We start from the raw sequence: 23289 nt of genomic DNA, 5'->3' as shown, positions 1-23289 counted from the left end.
AGGCGTTACCCATCATGAGACATTACATTGATGCTCCAAAATGTATTGTATAACGGCTGTAACGGGGTTTAAATTGTTATAAAATGTTTTTGGTATAGGAATACGCAGAATCGTGGTACCTTAGCTGTAACAGTGTATATGTATCAGAAATATAATGATTATCTTTAATAATGATATTTTCGTTTTTCCACCAATTATTGGTGACTGTATTGAAATAACATTATTTTTTATCTTATCGTTTGTATTACGTAACATGGTGACCCAGCTTTATCTGGCGGCACGGCACAACGGTCCCGATTCCTCTGTCGATTCCACGAACTATTTGCTGAAACAATAGCACGCTTCATGTTTACGTCTTGAACAAACAAGTTTGTGCTTTCACTCAACATCAATCTCGGCGAAGGCGCCCTTACCTCAAGGACATAAGAGCGCTATTCGCATTGAACGCAGATTAAGGAATGCTAGATTAGGTTTGTGTCGTGTCAAGATGTGGGGGCGGCGCTTTTGAGATTAAACTCTCTTTTGATAATTGCTGGTAAACAGAAACGTTGTAATTCTGTGATTGTCGCGATGTAAAGAGGTTTATTTTTTAATGATTTCCAAATTTGTGATTTGGGTTAAACAACTAGACGTTAATCTTAATTGACTGTCGCGTTTGTTTAAGAATAATCAGGCTTTGTTTTGAAGTTCTTTAGAAAAGGAGTTTATATTTTGGAATTAATTATGTTAAAACGAAAATTAAAAGTGGAAAAAATAGTAGATTACATGTAGAATCGAATGGTGATTGATTTGTGTGTTGAATTTCAATGATTAGAGCTATTGCCAATGGCTTAGCCTCTGAACAGCTTAGTTCTAGTTAATTTGCGTACAGACGTCCATGGCCTAAATACGAGACGCTTAGTATATAGAGAGATGTCTTATAGAGCAATGGGACTGTTCCGAGGTTCAATTCCGAATGCAAGTATCAATATGTAGATAGATACTATGTATTTAGCACGTGCTCATGAAGGACTTCTGCTACAGTTTTTTTTTATGTTTGAGTGATTACTGGCTCAGCCAGAACAAGGTGGGTTTTGCTAAGAACTACCCGAGCGCCTCCAAAGAAGACCTAACAACTCAAGAGTAGCTGCTTCGCGAATGAATCTACTACGGGATCAGAATCGCGATCCTAAGCATCAGCGGCTGATCAGCTTAAGGTGCCTAATGCAAGAGTTATTGGATCTGATGGATCCGTAAGGACGTGTTCTACTATAGTCTCTTTGCTAAATTAATTGATTGAAATATGATTTGATAATAAGATATAATAGAGAAATAATATTAATGTTGTTCACAAAAAAATTAAGGATTTAATTTTTTTTTATAAATGACAACAAAATAATGTATTATTTTTAGTTTCCTTTTTTCCTAGCTTTGTATATTAAATTTAATGGCTTTGTTTCAACTAAGATCGTCGCTCTATTGTTTGTTACGCCGCAGTAATTTTTGTTTAGGAGCCCTATTGTGCATACACAGGCTACAAAGACAGTAGTCATTTAACCCAGACCCCTCCCCCGGTTATCCTTCAGGAGAAGGCAGCTTGGGATCGAGTTTGCCTGGCCCTTAAGGCCAAAAATATAAATTTCACGAATGCCCGTAACCTCGCGAACGGCATTCAAATTAAGGTTCAAACACCCGACGACCATAGGGCCCTCTCTTCTTACCTCCGTAAGGAGCGTATAAGTTTCCATACGTATACGCTCCAGGAGGAGCGCGAACTCCGCGTTGTAATACGCGGAATCCCTAAAGAGTTAGATGTAGAGCTCGTAAAAGCCGACCTGTTAGAACAAGGCCTACCAGTGAATTCTGTGCACCGTATGCACACCGGTCGCGGTAGGGAGCCATATAATATGGTTCTAGTCGCTCTCCAGCCTACCCCCGAGGGTAAGAAAATCTTTAACACACAGACCGTCTGTAGGCTCTCTGGTATCGCTGTCGAAGCCCCCCATAAAAAAGGCACTCCTAGCCAGTGCCATAACTGTCAATTGTACGGGCACTCTTCCCGTAACTGTCACGCGCGCCCCCGATGTGTTAAGTGTTTGGGCGATCACGCCACGGCCCTCTGCGCTCGCGACCAAAAAACCGCGACGGAACCGCCTAGCTGCGTCCTGTGTCGAACACAGGGTCACCCCGCGAATTACCGTGGTTGCCCCCGAGCCCCTAAAATAAATCGCCGCGTCGCCCGCCAAAACCGCCTCCGAGCTTCCGGCCCAGACATCAAAGCCTCGGCACCCTCTGCGTCGCAGGCTAAGCCAGCGTTCGTTCCGGCGGCGGTGCCCAGTGTCTCGGCCTGGGCAAAACCGCTGCCGTACACGAACACGGCTACAACTCCCTCCTCCGCGATTCGTCCCGCCCCCGCGACTCGTCCCTCTCCCGCGACTTGCCCTCCGACCGCGTCCGACAATCTCGCTTTAGCGATCGACTTCTTTCAGTCGATCAACTTTGAGCGCGTTAACGCTTTGGGCGACGCCATTCGCGCTGCTTCCACTGCACAACACTTTATCGCCGTTGTGCAGGAATACGCCGACGTATACGCGTCATTAAATACGTACGTCCTCCCCTCACTCCGCCGGTAATCAATGGCGTATATAAGTAGAATAAAGCCCCTATCCGTAACGATAGGATTTTTTAACGCTTACGGTCTCGCAAATCAACGTGATCAGGTTTCTGACTTTTTGCGTGACCACCAAATTGATATCTTTTTAGTGCAGGAGACCCTACTTAAGCCCGCGCGCCGTGACCCTAAAATCGCGAACTATAACATGGTCAGGAACGACAGGCTCTCTGCCCGTGGTGGTGGTACCGTCATTTACTATAGAAGAGCCCTGCATTGCGTCCCGCTCGATCCTCCCGCGCTCGCTAATATCGAAGCATCAGTGTGCCGAATCTCACTGACGGGACACGCGCCGATCGTTATCGCGTCCGTTTATCTTCCACCGGATAAGATCGTTCTAAGCAGTGATATCGAGGCGCTGCTCGGTATGGGGAGCTCTGTCATTCTGGCGGGCGACCTAAATTGTAAACACATCAGGTGGAACTCACACACCACAACCCCGAATGGCAGGCGGCTTGACGCGTTAGTCGATGATCTCGCCTTCGATATCGTCGCTCCGCTAACCCCGACTCACTACCCGCTAAATATCGCGCATCGCCCGGATATACTCGACATAGCGTTATTAAAAAACGTAACTCTGCGCTTACACTCGATCGAAGTAGTTTCAGAGTTAGATTCAGACCACCGCCACGTCGTTATGAAGCTCGGTCGCGCTCCCGATTCCGTTCCCGTCACGAGGACTGTGGTGGATTGGCACACGCTGGGCATCAGCCTGGCTGAATCTGATCCACCATCGCTTCCGTTTAGTCCGGACTCTATCCCGTCTCCTCGGGATACCGCTGAAGCCATAGACATCGTAACGTCACACATCACCTCGACATTAGATAGGTCATCGAAGCAAGTTGTAGCGGAGGACTTCCTTCACCGCTTCAAATTGCCCGACGATATTAGGGAACTCCTTAGAGCTAAGAACGCCTCGATCCGTGCGTACGATAGGTATCCTACCGCGGAAAATCGTATTCGAATGCGTGCCCTACAACGCGACGTAAAGTCTCGCATCACCGAAGTCCGAGATGCCAGATGGTCTGATTTCTTAGAAGGACTCGCGCCCTCTCAAAGGTCTTACTACCGCTTAGCTCGTACTCTCAAATCGGATACGGTAGTAACTATGCCCCCCCTCGTAGGCCCCTCAGGCCGACTCGCGGCGTTCGATGATGACGAAAAAGCAGAGCTGCTGGCCGATACATTGCAAACCCAGTGCACGCCCAGCACTCAATCCGTGGACCCTGTTCATGTAGAATTAGTAGACAGTGAGGTAGAACGCCGAGCCTCCTTGCCACCCTCTGATGCGTTACCACCCGTCACCCCGATGGAAGTTAAAGACTTGATCAAAGACCTACGTCCTCGCAAGGCTCCCGGTTCCGACGGTATATCCAACCGCGTTATTAAACTTCTACCCGTCCAACTCATCGTGATGTTGGCATCTATTTTCAATGCCGCTATGGCGAACTGTATCTTTCCCGCGGTGTGGAAAGAAGCGGACGTTATCGGCATACATAAACCCGGTAAACCAAAAAATCATCCGACGAGCTACCGCCCGATTAGCCTCCTCATGTCTCTAGGCAAACTGTATGAGCGTCTGCTCTACAAACGCCTCAGAGACTTCGTCTCATCCAAGGGCATTCTTATCGATGAACAATTCGGATTCCGTACAAATCACTCATGCGTTCAACAGGTGCACCGCCTCACGGAGCACATTCTTGTGGGGCTTAATCGACCAAAACCGTTATACACGGGAGCTCTCTTCTTCGACGTCGCAAAAGCGTTCGACAAAGTCTGGCACAATGGTTTGATTTTCAAACTATTCAACATGGGCGTGCCGGATAGTCTCGTGCTCATCATACGGGACTTCTTGTCGAACCGCTCTTTTCGATATCGAGTCGAGGGAACCCGCTCCTCCCCACGACCTCTCACAGCTGGAGTCCCGCAAGGCTCTGTCCTCTCACCCCTCCTATTTAGCTTATTCGTCAACGATATTCCCCGGTCGCCGCCGACCCATTTAGCTTTATTCGCCGACGACACGACTGTTTACTATTCTAGTAGAAATAAGTCCCTAATCGCGAAGAAGCTTCAGAGCGCAGCCCTAGCCCTAGGACAGTGGTTCCGAAAATGGCGCATAGACATCAACCCAGCGAAAAGTACTGCGGTGCTATTTCAGAGGGGAAGCTCCACACGGATTTCCTCCCGGATTAGGAGGAGGAATCTCACACCCCCGATTACTCTCTTTAGACAACCCATACCCTGGGCCAGGAAGGTCAAGTACCTGGGCGTTACCCTGGATGCATCGATGACATTCCGCCCGCATATAAAATCAGTCCGTGACCGTGCCGCGTTTATTCTCGGTAGACTCTACCCCATGATCTGTAAGCGGAGTAAAATGTCCCTTCGGAACAAGGTGACACTTTACAAAACTTGCATAAGGCCCGTCATGACTTACGCGAGTGTGGTGTTCGCTCACGCGGCCCGCACACACATAGACACCCTCCAATCCCTACAATCCCGCTTTTGCAGGTTAGCTGTCGGGGCTCCGTGGTTCGTGAGGAACGTTGACCTACACGACGACCTGGGCCTCGAATCAATTCGGAAATACATGAAGTCAGCGTCGGAACGATACTTCGATAAGGCTATGCGTCATGATAATCGCCTTATCGTTGCCGCCGCTGACTACTCCCCGAATCCTGATCATGCAGGAGCCAGTCACCGTCGACGCCCTAGACACGTCCTTACGGATCCATCAGATCCAATAACCTTTGCATTAGATGCCTTCAGCTCTAATACTAGGGGCAGGCTTAGGGACCCCGGTAACCGTACTCGTCGAACTCGACAAAGAGGTCGACGTGCAACCTAACCCATGCATCAGCCCGCTGAGTTTCTCGCCGGATCTTCTCAGCGGGTCGCGATTCCGATCCGGTAGTAGATTCATTCGCGAAACAATTGCTCTTGAGTTGTTAGGTCTCCTTCGGAGGCGCTCGGGCAGTTGTTAGCAAATCCCACCCCTCTTGGCTGAGCCTTTGCTCGCCCACCTGTCCTGGTGAAACTGGAAAGGCCTTCGGGCCACCAGTAAACTTTCAATCATAAAAAAAAAAAAAAAAAAAAGTAGTCATTTCAATTTTCATGGTCCCGTGTCACGCTAGCAGCCACAGCTAAGCTATAAACGCAGGGTTGTCATGTACCTTAAACACAGGGTTGTATTAGGGACTATATATTGCGTTTTTTTTATTGCTTAGATGTGTGGACGAGCTCACAGCCCACCTGATGTTAAGTGGTTACTGGGGCCCAAAGACATCTACAAAGTAAATGCGCCAACCACCTTGAGATATAAGTTCTAAGGTCTCAGTATAGTTACAACGGCTGCCCCACCCTTCAAACCGAAACGCATTACTGCTTCACGGCAGAAATAGGCGGGGTGGTGGTACCTACCCGTGCGGACTCACAAGAGGTCTTACCACCAGTAATTACGCAAACTACAATTATTGCGGGTTTGATTTTAATTACACGATTTTATTCCTTCACCGTGTAAGTCAATCGTGAACATTTGTTAAGTACGTATTTCTTTAGAAAAATTAGTACCCGCCTGCGGGATTCGAACACCGTTGCATTATTAGATACGAATGCACCGGATGTCTTATCCTTTAGGCCACGACGACGTCGAATTTGTTGAGAGGGGTACCTACAGTACGTCAAGCACGAAAATCGAGTTCTTAATGTAAATGTATCGAGTCCACGATAGGAAAACGGATCATTACATTAGACGGTAGTACTCGATAGCCAGCCTTCGAGATTTATATTACCGTATGTCAAAACAATTTTCGTGCTTTCGATTATTATGAGTACCTACTAGTGGTCCCGCAGTAGTCGAAATTCGACTATAATGAATTGGAATTGTAAATTTGTACACTATTATGATTGTATTTTATACTTCTATAATCACAAATTTCGCCAAGGCTATACTATAAAAAATATTAATAAAGACAAACAATATTTAATCTATTCTCAATTTGACAACAGACGTCAAGAACAAAAGTTTGACAATAAATAGTATGCATGCCTGTGTGCGTCAAATGCATGGTATGTAGTGTGTGTACTGTTTTCTTTATTGATTTAATGTATTTTTATGCATTATTTAAAAAAATATTAGCATTGTGCACTTCTTCTCTATATTCTCTATAAATGTGGAAAATTTCATACTCCTCCGTCCGCGCAATTTTCGTAAAAAGGGATACAAAGTTTTTGCTTCACGTATAGATAAGTTTCAAGTTTCGAGAACGCGACGATTCAATTGCGAAACGAAAGTATGTAAGTTCATTCGTGCCACTGAAATTAATTCTTTTTATAGACGGTAGAAGCGCTATATAAATCCCATATATAATTTTTTTTCGATAGCGATACGAATACTTTTTCGATAGTCATCCGTTAGTCACACTACTACAGCTAAGACTTCGACCTCTCCAGATAGGTGGCGGTTTTAGCGTTGTGGCATTCACGAGTGCTCACTGCCAAGCGGGCCGTGAGTTTTTCTACGCATTTATATCAAAGAATAAGTCTATGCGTAACACAGTAGAGTGTAGTGTGATCCGCACGGGTAGCTATCATCTCTCAGCCTCTTTGTTACAAAGAAATAATGCGCTTCGACTTTTTTTATTTTTTTTATTGCTTAGATGGGTGGGCGAGCTCACAGTCCACCTGGTGTTAAGTGGTTACTGGAGCTCATAGACATCTACAACGTAAATGCACCACCCAACTTGAGATATAAGTTCTAAGGTCTCAGTATTCCAAGGTCTCAGTATTATATCAACTTAAATAGGATAGTCGTCATATACCTAATGTAATTGAGACTCTAGCTTCATTAGCTCTCTCATTTTAGACCAAGTAGGACTTGAGCTCATTTGGGGAGAAAAAAAAGTGAGTTCTAAGCCTTTTTTTTCCTACCTATGCTGATAGCCTTGAGAGGCTATTTCAGCTTCGCCCTAACATGTAGGTGAGCTCACGGGGCTCAAACCGGAGTGTTACTAACACTGGCTCTAGCAAGAGCAGTGCTTTGCACAATCTACCACCGGATCGGAAACGCGACCCACTGAGAAGATCCGGCGAGAAACTCAGTGGGCTGTGTCTATGGGTTAATTCGCTTGTTGAGGCCTTCGCCGTAAACGAGGGGTTCAACGAGGACGGTAACCGGTGCTTGTGGTAAAATCACCGTTAATGGATCGGGAGGATCGGTAATGACGTATTTTGGACGACGTCAACTTTAGAAGTAATGTTATGCATGCTTATTCCTATAGATGTTTGTCTATTTTTAGTGTCGCTGTATCATTACACTGTTTCAAAGTTTAGGGGTGCTAAAGAAGTTTTCACTTCAAAGACAAACAAGACAAAAGATTTACCTGTAAGATTCGGAAAATCAATTAGAGGTTTTCCGAATGAAAATCTAAAGACCTGCATTGCAACCCTGGCTAGTCGTATTTGTTCAGAACTGACCGGACTTGGTCAAACAGAGTCGTGAATAATAGGGTAAACAATAGTGTGCCGTGCAGGCTTGATGGTAAATATTGACCGGTTTGGCTCGCACAAAACTTACCCTTTGATTGATCGCGTTGTAGAATTAGATTGTAACGGAAGGATAATAAAAACTGCAATTGAAAGTATTTTTATGGCCTATTTTATTTGTTAGATGTGTAGGCGAGCTCACGGCCCACCTGGCGTTTAGTGGTTCCCGGAGCCGATAGATATCCACAACGTAAATAGCGCCACCCACCTTGAGATATGAGTTCTAAGGTCTCAGTATAGATACAAGGCCTGCCCCACCCTTCAAACCGAAACGCATTACTGTTTCACGGCAGAAATAGGCAGGGTACATGCTCAGGCAGGCTCACAAGACGTCCTACCACCAGTCTGACGTTGTTTTATTTTCATTCACGTTATATCCGACGTATCAAATACTTTGCAGGAACCAATAAGGTTACTTAGAATTGTTACTAATAAAAATGGGAGATTAAATCTTAAAAGCTGTTTTAATTATATCTACGACTGCCAAAAATCAAATAAAATAACATAAAATAAAACGGAATATCCGGTTATTCGATATATGTGTTTGGATCGTTGTTGCTAAAACGAAAATTCTCGAATTGTAACAATGTAATTAAATCTATCGATTTGTAGACATGTCGATTTCCGTTTTAATACACACTACGTCAATTACTTTAATACTGTATTATTACATATTATCTTATCGGTTGTATTTCACCGATTTATGGTATATATAATTCGGTTTATACTGAAAACTTCGTCAAAGTTTGAAGAGTGGGGTAGTAGGTACATAATGCTAATGAAACTCCTACTTCAAGTCCCAAGTTGAATGACTGTTTTCATTCTGACATATAGAGGCATGCGCCTTGAGAAGTTGAAGAAAACACGTCTAAGGAAAGCGGTGCAATTTATCTTTGTGCAATAAATTATAAATTTTTATTTTTTATTTTTTTATTGCTTAGATGGGTGGACGAGGTCACAGACCAACTGGTGTTAAGTGGTTACTGGAACCCATCGACATCTACAACGTAAATGCACCACCCACCTTGAGATATAAGTTCTACGGTCTTAGTATAGTTACAACGGCTGCCCCACCCTTCAAACCGAAACGCATTACTGCTTCACGGTAGAAATAGGCAGGGCGGTGGTACCTACCCGTGCGGACTCACAAGAGGTCCTACCACCAGTAAATAAGAATATAAGAATAATATATACATATAAGATAAATAAGAATAGAGTCTCAAACTGTATTGTAAGAACTTAAAACCGGCACGCATGTAATATTCGCGGCAAGATGAACATAAATAGGTATCATCAGTAATGCCGGAGGTGCAGACAAAGACAAGCCTTCTGCTGTAATTGCAGTTATAATAGAACATTCGTGTTCCGCAAAGGCGTAGGTATATTGTTGAATCTAAAGTTTAGTTGTCACATTTTGACGAATGTAGATTCATTCATCCCAAACAGAGAGACCGCGTGTTATCTTCAACATTAATATTTACTTACTCGGTAAGGTACACATGTCTGAATCGGATTTACAACGTCCCATCCTGCTTGTGGAACATAGCGTTGACATAAAAAGGAATACTCCTAGGAATTTTACTGTTATTAAAAAAAGAGATACTATTATTTAGGTCCGACTAAATCCTTATATGCATCATGGACATTGGCTTAGATGATTTATTGTATTACAACCATGTACTTTTCCAGTTTATAATAATAAAGAAGTGCGTGATGATAAAAATTAGTGTACGTACATATTCGAATATATTTTTTTAAATGATAATATCAAATACAGATATGTCGGATATAGTTTAGTGAAATTACTAAACTAGTTAAAATTACTAGATACGACCTTCAGCAATGAAGAGATCGACTCAGAAGAGGATGGAAGTTATTGAAAAGATTATTCTATGTATAGTTATTTTATGCTATATTACTGAATTGTTGAAGGAAAAGCGGGCACATCTGATATTAAGCCCATAGAAAAACTATGTCGAGTCATTCGCGCGGTTTATTTTAATGTTAGTATTAAGCTCGTTCTTAATAATTTAATTTGTATTTTAATTTTGTTTAGATATCAAACATCATCATAAAGTCAGTTATATTGGTCCATTTCAACAGCAATTAATTAATCAAATTACCTTTCAGACACGTAGCACATATTAGAATAAGAACTAATAAATAATGCCCATGATCCACAAAACGGTAATACCGAACTAAGCCGCTAATCCCCCGAAACTGACCCATGACCCAACTGTCATAAATAACAATTTTAATTTCTCTGCCAACGGTACGTTTATCGAAAAAAAAATTCGTGTTCAACACAAAAATTACAACGGCCATAACACGTAGAGTTAAAGTATCGATAAATATTGTGAACTTATCGGCGTTATCGATATAGCTTTGTCGTTTGCCGGCGCAAATCAAAGTTGTAAAACAAATGTAATTTTGGTGCCTGATAACGCTGACGGGCGGCCCGATAAGATATGTCATGCCGAAATCTGAATCCGTGGGATTTGCCGAAACGCAGTGTTATTGGAATTTTGATATATGAAGTGCACGTGCACTCATTATTAAAAGAAGTTGAAAGGCGGAGGCGATCGGCTAATGTAACTCTACTGATAGTAGGACCTCTTGTTTACTGGTGGTAGGACCTCTTGTGAGGCCGCGCGGGTAGGTACCACCACCCCGCTTATCTCTGCCGTGAAGCAGTAAAGCGTTTCGATTTGAAGGGCGGGGTAGCCGTTGTAACTATACTTGTCACCTTAGAACTGATATCTCAAGGTGGGTGGCGCATTTACGTCGTTGATGTCTATGGGCTCCAGTAACCACTTAACACCATGCTGTGAGCTCGTCCACGCATATAAGCAATAAAAAAAAACAATAACTATGGGGTGTTCCAATAAGGCGTTTAATTTTGAATAGCCCATTCATTTCAATTGTTAACACGAGTGTAGCTGTCACTACTTGAGAGATGATAAGTAAAAACTACGCTATTATGATTGCGTTTCCACCAAAGATATGTGAGGATGGGTAGCGAGGAATATGTTTGTTAAGAATCAATAGAATTGCTTAATTTATACTTAGTCTCGCTCAGCGCAAGTCTAGTGGCGACGATTCAGTGTAGCTATAATAGGTTTTTGTACATGAAAAATACGATTAAAATTAAACAGATATATGCCTCAAAAATGCATTGTAATTATTAAAATTCATTTAAAAAATTGTGAAAAATTCACAATCAAAGAACGAAAAACTATAGCATTATTTGGATTGTCGTGAACCACCTTCTCGGTTAGCAGTTGTGAAACTGTTGGAACAATTTTGTGAATTGAAGAATCAAACTCGTGCACTACGCTCAAAAGTAACTAAGAATATTGCTGTTGTAGACAATGGTGTTGAGGTAAGCACAGGATTGTCCAATTCTCGTTGATCTTTGAAATCGGGAAATATCCAAATAATATTACCCCGTATTTTGCATAAAGACTTAAGTCTTATGGCTTTTAAAGCCCATAGACACAACATACTGAGTTTCTCGCCGGATCTTCTCAGTGGGTCGCGTTTCCGATCCGGTGGTAGAGTCTGCGAAGCACTGCTCTTGCTAGGGTCAGTGTTAGCATCACTCCGGTTTGAGCCCCGTGAGCTCACCTACTTAGGTTACGCTGAAATAGCCTCTCAAGGCTATCAGCTTAGGTAGGAAAAAAAAGTGTCATATATTTGCTGATTGGGTTCTTAAAAGGATTGGAAGGATCATCTTGAGTGTGGCCCACTTCCACTTCGGAGCTACGTTAACAAATATAATGGACCTTGCTGTTTCGAAAATGAGGCTGAAGCAACGATTAAAGAAAATTCTGCCGAAGAGCTACAGCTACAACATAAATCAATCTGATTAAAATAAAACATACCTCTAGAGTAAGTGTCAAGGTTCTGAGCCGGCGGTAGCGACGCGACCCTCGGTTCGGGTCTGCTGACCGATGCACTCCACAAAGACTGACAGAGACCGTTGCGGAGGGCTTCGCTGGCTGATAATCCTGTTAAAAAAAAAGTTTTGTCAATGTACGAAAATTATTATCGAACTGTGAAGAAACTGTTCTTAATTCGATAAAATAGTGCTTATGTCCGTGATTTAGAACCGTCCAGTAGCAAATGTTATAAATGTGTTCATTTCGATGAAGGGTACATCATAGACCCCATCGGTAGGCAGCGGTAGGCAGCGGCTTGGCTCTGCCCCTGGCATTGCTGAAGTCCATGGGCGACGGTAACCACTCACCATCAAGTAGGCCGTACGCTCGTCTGCCTACAAGGGCAATAAAAAAAGAAGTCACCCAACAGAAAGAGAACGATATTAATTATTAATCATTATTGATTCATTTATATAAAAATCACTTCAATTACCTCGCTGTTATACGTAGGTAAATGCATCAATTTTCACACTACACTATGACCCAAAATATCTTTCCAATAAAAAATTTGTTGCACCGTCCATACATGAAACTTAAACAAACATCTTTTCATTTGCAGTTTAATCATATCTATGATCTACACAAATCATTTCAGGTACTTCTACCGCACATGCAAAGAAACTATAAGTGTCAAATTGTAAAGCAGTAAATAAAACAGACTAGTGGTCCCGCAGTAGTCGAAATTCGACTATAATTAATTGGAATTGTAAGTTTGTACACTATAATGATTGTATTTTATACTTATATAATCACAAATTTCGCCAAGATTACACTATAAAAAGTACATATTAACAAAGACAAACAATATTTAATCTATTCTCAATTTGACAACAGACGTCAAGAACAAAAGTTGGCAATAAATATATGTAGTATGCATGCGTGTGTGCGTCAAATACATGGTATGTAGTGTGTGTAATGTTTTCTTTACTGATTTAATGTATCTTTTATGCATTATTTAAAAAAAATATTAGCATTGTGCACTTCTTCTCTATATTTTCTATAAGTGTGGAAAAATTCATACTCCTCCGTCCGCGCAATTTTGGTAAAAAGGGATACAAAGTTTTTGCTTCACGTATTAATTAATATATAGATAAATCACAAAGGAAAATCCAATCTAAACATTCGATGATAAATAAATATAGTAACAGACCAAACCAATATTATTTGTGTTAAAATTGTAAATCGTGTATTCAGGCAGCTGTGTTAATTTTAGTTCCATTCATATTATTTTATAGGGCACTTCCTTATTAATCTCAACCTAGAACAATTATACGGTCGCTAGCGCCCATCAGTGAATTAAATTTCATTTATGTCTTATGTTAGTTAGGTATGTCAAGTTGGAAAGTTTTTACTGATATTATTGGAGAGACGACTACACAAAACACTTGCTACCTATACATTTGTACTTCTTCTTCTTAGTCGAATACTTCATTGCTGAAGGTCGTGTCCTTGAAAGCCCTTCGTGGCTCTTTGTACCCTCAGTTTCCATTTGCTTCGGTTTTCGGCTTCTCTCAGGCCGTTCGCAACAGAGAGTCCAGTGAGCGCAGTTATCTGATCCGACCAACACGGTTTGGTGGCCGGCCGGCGGGTCTTTTCCCTTCTACCTTGCCCACTTATAAGGTTGCAAATACTGTGGTAAATGGTATTTTTACTCTTTCTATTTGCTGGTATCCTAAAGGACTATTTCAGATATGCGCGAACGTGTAGAAAATACTGTATCCTGGTAGGGCACAGTATAAATTCGAGATAACGGTATTACAGTTATGATTTCGACTCATATTTCGACTTAGTGACGACATTCTCAATGTTCGGTTTTTGGAGGCCGCAGTAGATGCACATACAACACGAATAGAGCAAAGATCCTGTTGAAAAATATCTTTTTCCAAATTTTACTTCCAAAAACAATTACCCAACATAAATACAATACTGATAATCGTCTTATCGTTACATGTATTTGGGTAATCACAACTGCAGTTACAAGATATTAAAAATTATTGATTGTTTTAAAGCAAGATAATACTAATAAAATGATGTCATTATCACTTGTAATTTTTTGATTCTATCTTTGATAAATTCGTTTAGATTACTTAATTAAATGTGCTACTAGGTTCTTAAAGAAGCATTTTTGTTAAAAAAAATTCGCTTAGAATTCGTTGTACCACAAGTAGGTCAATCATGGGATAGGATAGGAATATAGAACGAAATAAAATAAAAACCATCTAAGAGAAAACAAAAACCGTAAGAAATGAAAATACATGAAAGGGACGTTGGATAACCTATGAATGAACTGAAAGAAAAGCAATTAAGAGAAGAGAAATTAGTTGGTTTTTTTTTAAATACCGTAACCTCATCCTTTGAAGCTATTGGAAAATAAATAATGATCTATTTTTAAACCTCAGACTTCGTGTATTAGATACATAAGCACAAGAGACTCTGAGACTTCATACCTGATAAGTTTTTGTTAACGCAATTAAACAGCTATAATTATCTAATAAAAGGTACAATAAAGGTCACAATTACTAAACATAAATTACTAATGAACGGAATATTCCAGTAGTAGATCATTTTAGTGGAGTCCTTCAGAGTGCAAATAATAACTAGCGTGGAAAGGCGGGCATAAATTCTGAAAGTAGTTCCAAATAATCTTTTGTAAAAACATAATACAGCTTTATAGACCGTCTCATTATTTTTCGCAATATTCCGCTACTGCACGGTAATTGTTAATATGATTATTTTCACCGTCTTTCTGACAGTAATTTATCTAACCAACTTTATGCCCCGGCTTGCCAATTTTGGGCTGACCGTTTCAATAGATTAGATATGATGGTGAGCTGCAAAACTATTGACAAACTAAACTAGTATTCAAATTCAACATAGGACCACAATTTCAGAATCCGTTTTGGGATTCCGGTGATTGCTCAAACATCAGATTTTTTGCTAAGAAATTAGGCATTGTAAAATATAGTAAAAGCTGCTTATTAAAAAAATTAAAAGTTTGAGATAGAAATTTTGGTGAAATAATTCAATGGAAACTTTAAAGTAACAAGAACAAAGTCCCAAATAAAAGGACAGGATAGAAACAATAAGAGCAAGGGCAATCAGTGCAGCATCCTAGAGGAAGAGACCGATTCGGTGGCGCCAGAGAGCCGGCTCCCTCGCGGTCCACGAGACAACTTGACTTATGATATGATTGGTTTCAATCATCGAATCATTGCGTTAAATTTTATTGGGTTAATCGTATCTGAGATAAAGGGATGTGTGCGATGTGATTTAAATTGGATAAGATATAACGCAAAGTTAAAGGTGCATTTTATTTTGTAAGTCATAGAGTTTAAAGCATTAAATTCAAAGATCTCAGAATTGGCAAATAATAAATGTAATGTAATATTACATTGGATAAATAATGACGGCGACTTTGAAAAAAATACTTAAACTGTTTTTACATTTGTTAAGAAACATTTTTAAGAACAAGATTCTGAAGTTAATGTTTTTTACATCGGACCTTGATTGAGCTAAGAAAATTTCTAGGCTTTGACTTTTATCAAGGCTTATTCGCCCAATGAAGCCAATACAAATTAGGTTAGATTATCGACCAGGAATAGCAGTGGCTTCAGTTCACGTATCTATTTTTAAGTCCACAAGGCTATCGTTGCATCGTGTGACTCATATGATATGATGAAAACAAAAGGCGAGCCGAATGGCGCCAACTACGGTCGGGAATCATTGACCGACGTCCGGGCGCGGGCTCATCATTGAATTGACGGCGACAACACCAATTGTAGATTGTTTCCTGCGGTTCAAGATGCTGCAAGGGATAGACCCTTGGCGAGATAGATCCACAAATTAAAAGCTATGGCACATTTTGATTTGACGTAACAAAAACGTATGCTGATTGGCATGATTGCCTTTGGAAGGAAAGTTATGAGCTAAAATAAAAATTCCAATTGTACATCTGCGCAGATACGTAAATAAGAAAATTAATATTTTATTATGAAAACTTCAAAATATGACTTAGATTTAATATGGACATAAATTTTGGACGTACTGAACTGTCTGTCTATGATATAAAGGACGAACAATAGCTGAGAGGAAAAACAGTGGTCAAACTACAACTAAATTGTGGCTGTTATCTGGTTACCGTTGATCTGAAGGAACTTAAGACTGTTCTGAGAAGTTGCAAAAGGTGAGATAAAATTCTGAGGACTTAGTAAAAGTTTTTGGTACAATTAAACTTGCGATGGCGATTAAACCTTTTCATTTTTTTTAAATTTTGACTTCAATTTAGTACCTATAGTTTCACGTTTACATAATCTTAGTGTTTTTGAAATATATTATTCTGATTAGTGTAGATTTTTGAACTTTTTGTTTTCAATCTTGAGAATATTTTATAAAATTCACCATTATAGAGTAAAGGGATTTAAAACCCAAAAATATATGCGAAAACCTCAGAAAGTCCGATATATAATGAATATTTCGAACTACTGCGTGATGTCAGTCTACAATAACACCACTCCCATTTCATTCCGTAGGTGTCCCTAAAAATGAAAATGGAATTCACCAGATGATGGACATTCTATGAGCGCATTGCAAATGCTAACTGGCGTTGACTGGTGGTAGGGCGTATTATAAACCCATTCGGGTGTGTACCATCCTGCCTGTTTTTGTGGCGAGTGCGTATATTCTGGTTTAAGGGGTGGAACAATTATTGTGCATTACAATAGAGATTTTGACCTCGTGTTCCAAGTTTTTTTTTCCTACCTAAGCTGATGGTCTAGAGATATATCAACGTAACCTTACCTAGTAGGTAAGCTCTCGGGGCTCCTCCCTATGGTCCGATGCCTTTGCAACTGATTGGTTCGTTCGTTCACTCGTTCTCAAGTTTACGCACTAAAGAAATATTTGTTTTTTTTTTGGTCACATCTGAGATTATTTTTTATTCTCTAGGAAGATTTTTGTCAAAGTGTCATCAACGTGTCATAGGTAGCGAGTCTTATCAATCAAGCGAGTCTTATCAGTGAAGCACTCCAGACATTCACTAGCTTATAAAAAAATACTTTGACCAGTTAGGTCCCCGCTTCATCTTGTATTTTGGGTCTTAAGATAAATGACGCGTGCTGATTCTTTCGTGTAGAATTTTAAACTGGATTTATGTACCGACACCGTTGTGCAGACTCAAAATATGTATATAATTCATAGCATTAAACTGATTTTTATTTGAAAATATACGTTTAAATTACCATATTAAGTCGCTTTATCATTGACAAGCGCCCGCTGAGTTTCTCGCCGGATCTTCACAGTGGGTCGCGTTCTCGATCTGGTGATAGATTCTGTGGAAGCACTGCTCTTAGTAGGGCTCGTGTTAGCAACACATCCGGTTTGAGCATCGAGAGCTCACCTATACGCTAGGGTAATGCTGATATAGCCTCTCAAGGCTATCAGCATAGGTACGAAAAAAATATATTTGACAAGCTGAAAATGTTTGATGACGTCGTTGGCTTGCCAAACAGCGGTATAGATTAGATAGGCAGAGAGACGACCGCACGGCCCAACTGGTGTTTAGTGGTTATTGGTACCTTGGCATATGAGGTGCTTACGAAGTGCCTATTCGTGCAGAAAAACAATCAACATTTACGCAGAATTCTAAAACTGACGAAGTTTTTTGTTTCGTTAACGATACCATTTTGGTTTGGTTTGTGGAAGTTGTTCATGTAAACGTGGAATTCTTTAGACAAATCGATATTTGCCTAAACTAAGATACCAATGAATATTTCATTTAAGCCGCGGCGACGAAGCTTTCGAATTAATACAAAAATTTATCAAAAGTTACATTGAATGCACAATGCTCCAAACATTGTAATAAAGTTGACCCTTAAAAATTAACAGTAATATTTAATCGCATTTCACGAGAAACAATCAATCATGTGACACATTTAAAAGACAGTTTTGTAATGAAATAACTGGAAAAGTCAACGATAGCAGCAAGCTCTTTGAAACGTTCCAAGAATTCTTGTACAGCAAATACATATAATATATTTAAAACTTGTTTTAATTTTAACGAATCCGACATTTTAATGTTAAACTATTGACCTTTTGATAACTAAGTCTGTTGGCATGTTTATCGAGTCTAACAAAGTCTAGTTCTAACAAAGATATTACAAGACGTTACTTGAAACTTGGACCCGCCAGACCAAGAAAAAAGAAAAGGCCTGGAAAAAAGCAAGTAGAAAGGCAAGCCTTGTAGCGCACTGTGGCAGCGGAGATGGAAACTATCGTACTGATCTAGTCAAAGACAGATAGCGAAATACTAGTGGTAGGACCTCTTATGAGTCCACGCGGGTAGGTACCACCACCCCGCCTATTTCTGCCGTGAAACAGTATGCGTTTCGGTTTGAAGGGTGGGGCAGCCGTTGTAACTATACTTAGACCTTAGAACTTATATCTCAAAGTGGGTGGCTTATTTACGTCGTAGATGTCTATGGGCTCCAGTAACCACTTAACACCAGGTGGGCTGTGAGCTCGTCCACCCATCTAAGCAATAATAATAAAATATATATACTGTTGAAGCACTCTGTCCCACTCGGGGCCTTCTTTTTTGTACTTAATCGATCCCTCACTGATGAGGATCACGACTACATGAGACTTTCCTCCATAGTGTTGGGTCATGAGTAGCATGGACCGCATGGTATAGATTACGACCAACCGCTTTCTTAACCAGATCTGACCATCTAGCTGGTGTTCTGCCCACGGTGCGCTTGCCTTCTCTCTCTCTCTCTCTTCGATCGGTCCCTCACTGCTGAGGATCGTGACTCCATCCGATTCCGTCAACCAGCTGTCTCCATCGCTCCCGTTTTGTAGCTTGGTGGAGCGCCACCCAAAATTATGAACTTCTCTGATTCATGTCTGGGAGACCGCATGGTTTTTCGGGGGCTTTAAGAACCTCATGACTTCGAGCTTAAAAGCAAGGTCTAGCTAATAATGTGGTAAAGTCACTTATTTACGACATTTATAGGTTCAGTTACCAGATAAGCAGTAAACCACCCGTGTATTCCTAATGTACTAAAATTTGTACACACAGCATGCTGATTGTTTTAATAAATAGTTGTATTTAGCGACTTAGTTAATATACAAAAGCCGTTCGCTTGCCCTTTACACTAACACCTAATGACACGCGGACGGACCAATGCGATGAGATTAGACGTATATTCTTACATAGGACTTAAACTATTTCAATATCACATTTATTCGGTCTTGTGGTTTACCTATGAAAACGTAATTGAATAGAATCTTTTATTGCTGTACTTTTTTTTTAAATTTATTAGATTGTTTTTAAATGACGATAACTTTTATTCAACATCCGTTACTAGTGAAACCAACATTCCTAGTCCAAATAAATCTCTATTTAGTTCAGTAATTCCAGATATGTGCGCGAAGAAACACATAAATAGACAGATAGATAAAATAATTTAAAATAATGGTGTTTTTTTTTTTGCTTAGATGGGTGAACGAGCTCACAGCCCATCGGGTGTTAAGTGGTTACTACAGCCCATAGACATCTACAACGTAAATGCGCCAACCACCCTGAGATATAAGTTCGAAGGTCTCAAGTATAGTTACAACGGCTGCCCCACCCTTCAAACCGAAACGCATTACTGCTTCACGACAGAAATAAACAGGGTGGTGGTACCTACCCGCGCGGACTCTCAAGAGGTCCTACCACCAGTAAAACATTAGAACATGTGTCCTATTACTTTTCTTTAGTAGTTACGTAATACTTTCCTTCAATGTAATCGTTAATATCGAATTAGTCTATTCCATTATATCTATCGACTCCGTTGCCTATCGATATAGATAAATTTTGTCTTTACTGATTCATTACTTAAAATTCCAAATCGAATATTTAATAACCAAAAAACGTAACTGTAATCCGTGTTCCTGATTTAAATGATAAATAACTACAATTAGCACAAACCATTTTCAATCTTGTCCTGATACCCACAGAATCGAAATTCAAAGCGCTTCATACAAGATAAGAGAAAAAAAAATCAAAATTTTCGAGTAAATGATCTAATTAATCAATCAAAGCAGGATTTGTTAACAAAAGATTAATGTCATTTGAAAAAAGATTTACATGTAAGCACGTACTAATACATTGAACGTTGTATCAATCAGTGTGAACTGCTGGGATTATACAGTCATGCGTCGGACACCGATAAAATAAAAATTTGGATAATTAACAACTAATTATAATGATACAGACAAATCTAAATTATAATTACAAGATACGACAAGTAAATAATATGATTTGAAGTTCAATTTATAACATATTAATACAGTATAATACAGTAATAACTATCACGTTACTAATATAAGCATAGGTTTTGTCATTGTAGTGAAAAAAAAACATCAGCCCGCAATGGAAGAGAAAACAGCTGGGAACGTTGACCCGCCGCGCATGAGTTCGTTGACTCCGTACACCAGCTGATTTTTAATTGCATGTCAATTATACGTAATACATCACGTGTTATAGAGCGTTTTTGTTTTAAAATATTGAATTGAACATCATCACTGGTCTTCATTTTTAAAAACGGTACCTAAATTTCGGATACAAAATGACGGTATTTTGATTTTTCCAATTAATTCTCTGGAATATTCAACCTAGTTACATGTTCTGAAATTGAAATAATTAAAAATACGTTATAAAAAAGCCGCATATAAAAAATCGTGTTGATAAAAGGATAGTGTTATGCAGTAGGGAAAATATGATTTTCCATTTTGAAATTACCGGTTTTACCACCCTAAACTAATTAGTGCTATCACAAACACATAGTATGTGTGTTTGTAGTCAATTTTTGTAGCGATATGAATGCGGTTTTCAGTTAAGTTTGAGATTAGCTGAATTATTAATACTAGAGGTCCCGCAGTAGTCGAAACTCGACTATAATTAATTGGAATTGTCAGTTTGTACACTATTATGATTGTTTTTATACTTCTATAATCACAAATTTTGCCAAGGCTACACTATAAAAAATATTAAAAAAGGCAAACAATATTTAATCTATTCTCAATTTGACAACGGACGTCAAGAACAAAAGTTTGACAATAAATAGTATGCATGCGTGTTGCGTCAAATATATGGTATGTAGTGTGTGTAAGTTTTTCTTTATTGATTTAATGTATCTTTTATGCATTATTTTTAAAAAATATTAGCATTGTGCACTTCTTCTCTATATTCTCTATAAGTCTGGAAAATTACTCCTCCGTCCGCGCAATTTTCGTAAAAAGGGATACAAAGTTTTTGCTTCACGTATTAATATATAGATACACTAAAAAGTATAGTTATTTCAGTTTCTTATCCGCAAAGAGACCGCACCACTTAAATTGCACGCAATTGTACAAAGCACAGTTCATTAATGGATCCGATCGTTCATTCATCGAAGCTTATTGGTAAGCGATTACATTGCGAACAGAAAGCAATACGTATAAAGCTGTATGATTGCGAGTATATTTGTTTGATTATGAGGAAGGAAAAACAATTCAAGATAAAAATTTAAGGACCGAATTTATTTTTTATGTATGCATTTGTTTAGTGATTTATTTTAGTTACATGTTTTATTTCGTTAACGAGGTGCTCCGGCAGTTCAGAGTATTTAAAATTTTGTAATAACTGAATTAATATTTAAATTCCTTTAAATATTAAATTACATTTTTTGCGAACTGCGACTGTTTTTTAAAAAGAAAAAAATATATGTTTTCGATTCCCGTCATATTTGTGAGATAAAGTATTATGTCTAAACATAGTTTTTGTGATTCTCGAATGAACAAATTTAAGCTCAACAGACTGACGAATGTATCGACTGTATCGTTCACTCGCTCACTCCGTACCTTTCTATATGTATCCGCATAACGCTTTAACGTTACGTGATGATTTCTATCAGCCGTAACCGGAAGCCGTGTTAACTAATTACATTTCTTCGTTTCATAAACTAGATACTTCATCTAAATAGCTAAATAGCTAAAAAATAATTTTTTGAAGTGAAAACTTCTTTAGAATCGTTGTGATTTCAAACCGGATGCAACGGAAAAAACGACAGGTAAGAGACACAAATACAAAAATGTGTAGGATGAAGCCAGCAAAGAATGAGACAGAAATATACATACTATTTAATACAGCGCCATCTGTGAGATTTGTTAATACTAACGTGTGTATGAAAGCTCTTGTAGTGAATTTTAATTTAGGATTATACGTGAAATTAAAATATCAATTCACAGAGGGCGCTACCTTTACAATTATTTACTAATGACAAAATTTTACATATACTTAAGACGCTTAGGATAATTGTATTTTAATTTTGGAAGGTTTCACTTCTACCACGTGTGAATTGCACACATTTTGTTTTTTTAACAACTATTTTTTTTTTATTGCTTAGGTGGGTGGACGAGCTCACAGTCCACCTGGTGTTAAGTAGTTACTGGAGCTCATAGACATCTACAACGTAAATGCGCCACTCACTTTGAGACATAAGTTCTAAGGTCTCAAGTATAGTTACAGCGGCTGCCTCACCTTTCAAACCGAAACGCATTACTGCTTCACGGCAGAAATAATCAGGGTGGTGGTACCTACCCTCGCAGACTCTCAAGAGGTCCTACCACCAGTAATTTCTACCACTATATCTCGAAGTGTGACAATTTAATTAATGGTAATGTACAGTAATTATTTATTATTTACCATCTATTCAGAAGATGATGATGATTAAGAATATTTTACCATAAAGTTCATCTCCATGCTTTCATATCGCGTAATCTCGGTGTAGAGTTACAAAAAGCTTGGGTGGCCAAAGCACAACGTATTATTGACTACAACTCAACGAGAATAATCTTTATAACGGAAGCTTTTTCAATACGATGACATTTATCTTATTTCACTATTTCCTTAGTACAGTATAACAATTTTTTTTTTGGTAGGACCTCTTGGGAGTCCGCACGGGTAGGTACCACCACCCCACCTATTTCCGCCGTGAAGCAGTAATGCGTTTCAGTTCGAAGGGTGGGGTAGCCGTTGTAACTATACTGAGACCTTAGAACATAAATCTCAAGGTGGATGGCGCATTTACGTTGTAGATGTCTATGGGCTCCAGTAACCACTTAACATCAGGT

General features: G+C 39.6%; 1 protein-coding gene across 2 annotated transcripts in view; it reads right to left on the bottom strand.

Moving 5' to 3' along the window:
• LOC101737547 (zinc finger protein Gfi-1b) overlaps window positions 1-23289 on the bottom strand; it is a 90455-nt gene that overhangs the window by 48478 nt on the left and 18688 nt on the right. For both annotated transcript variants that reach the window (XM_004929287.5, XM_012692995.4), the window contains exon 2: window positions 12079-12204. In XM_004929287.5, the coding sequence (XP_004929344.1) occupies window positions 12079-12204 (126 nt within the window). The remainder of the gene's footprint in view (window positions 1-12078; window positions 12205-23289) is intronic.

This window comes from Bombyx mori, chromosome 4 (genome assembly GCF_030269925.1).
Source record: "Bombyx mori chromosome 4, ASM3026992v2".
In the NCBI taxonomy this organism is placed as follows: domain Eukaryota; kingdom Metazoa; phylum Arthropoda; class Insecta; order Lepidoptera; family Bombycidae; genus Bombyx; species Bombyx mori.
This window is presented reverse-complemented; position numbering and strand designations above follow the sequence as displayed.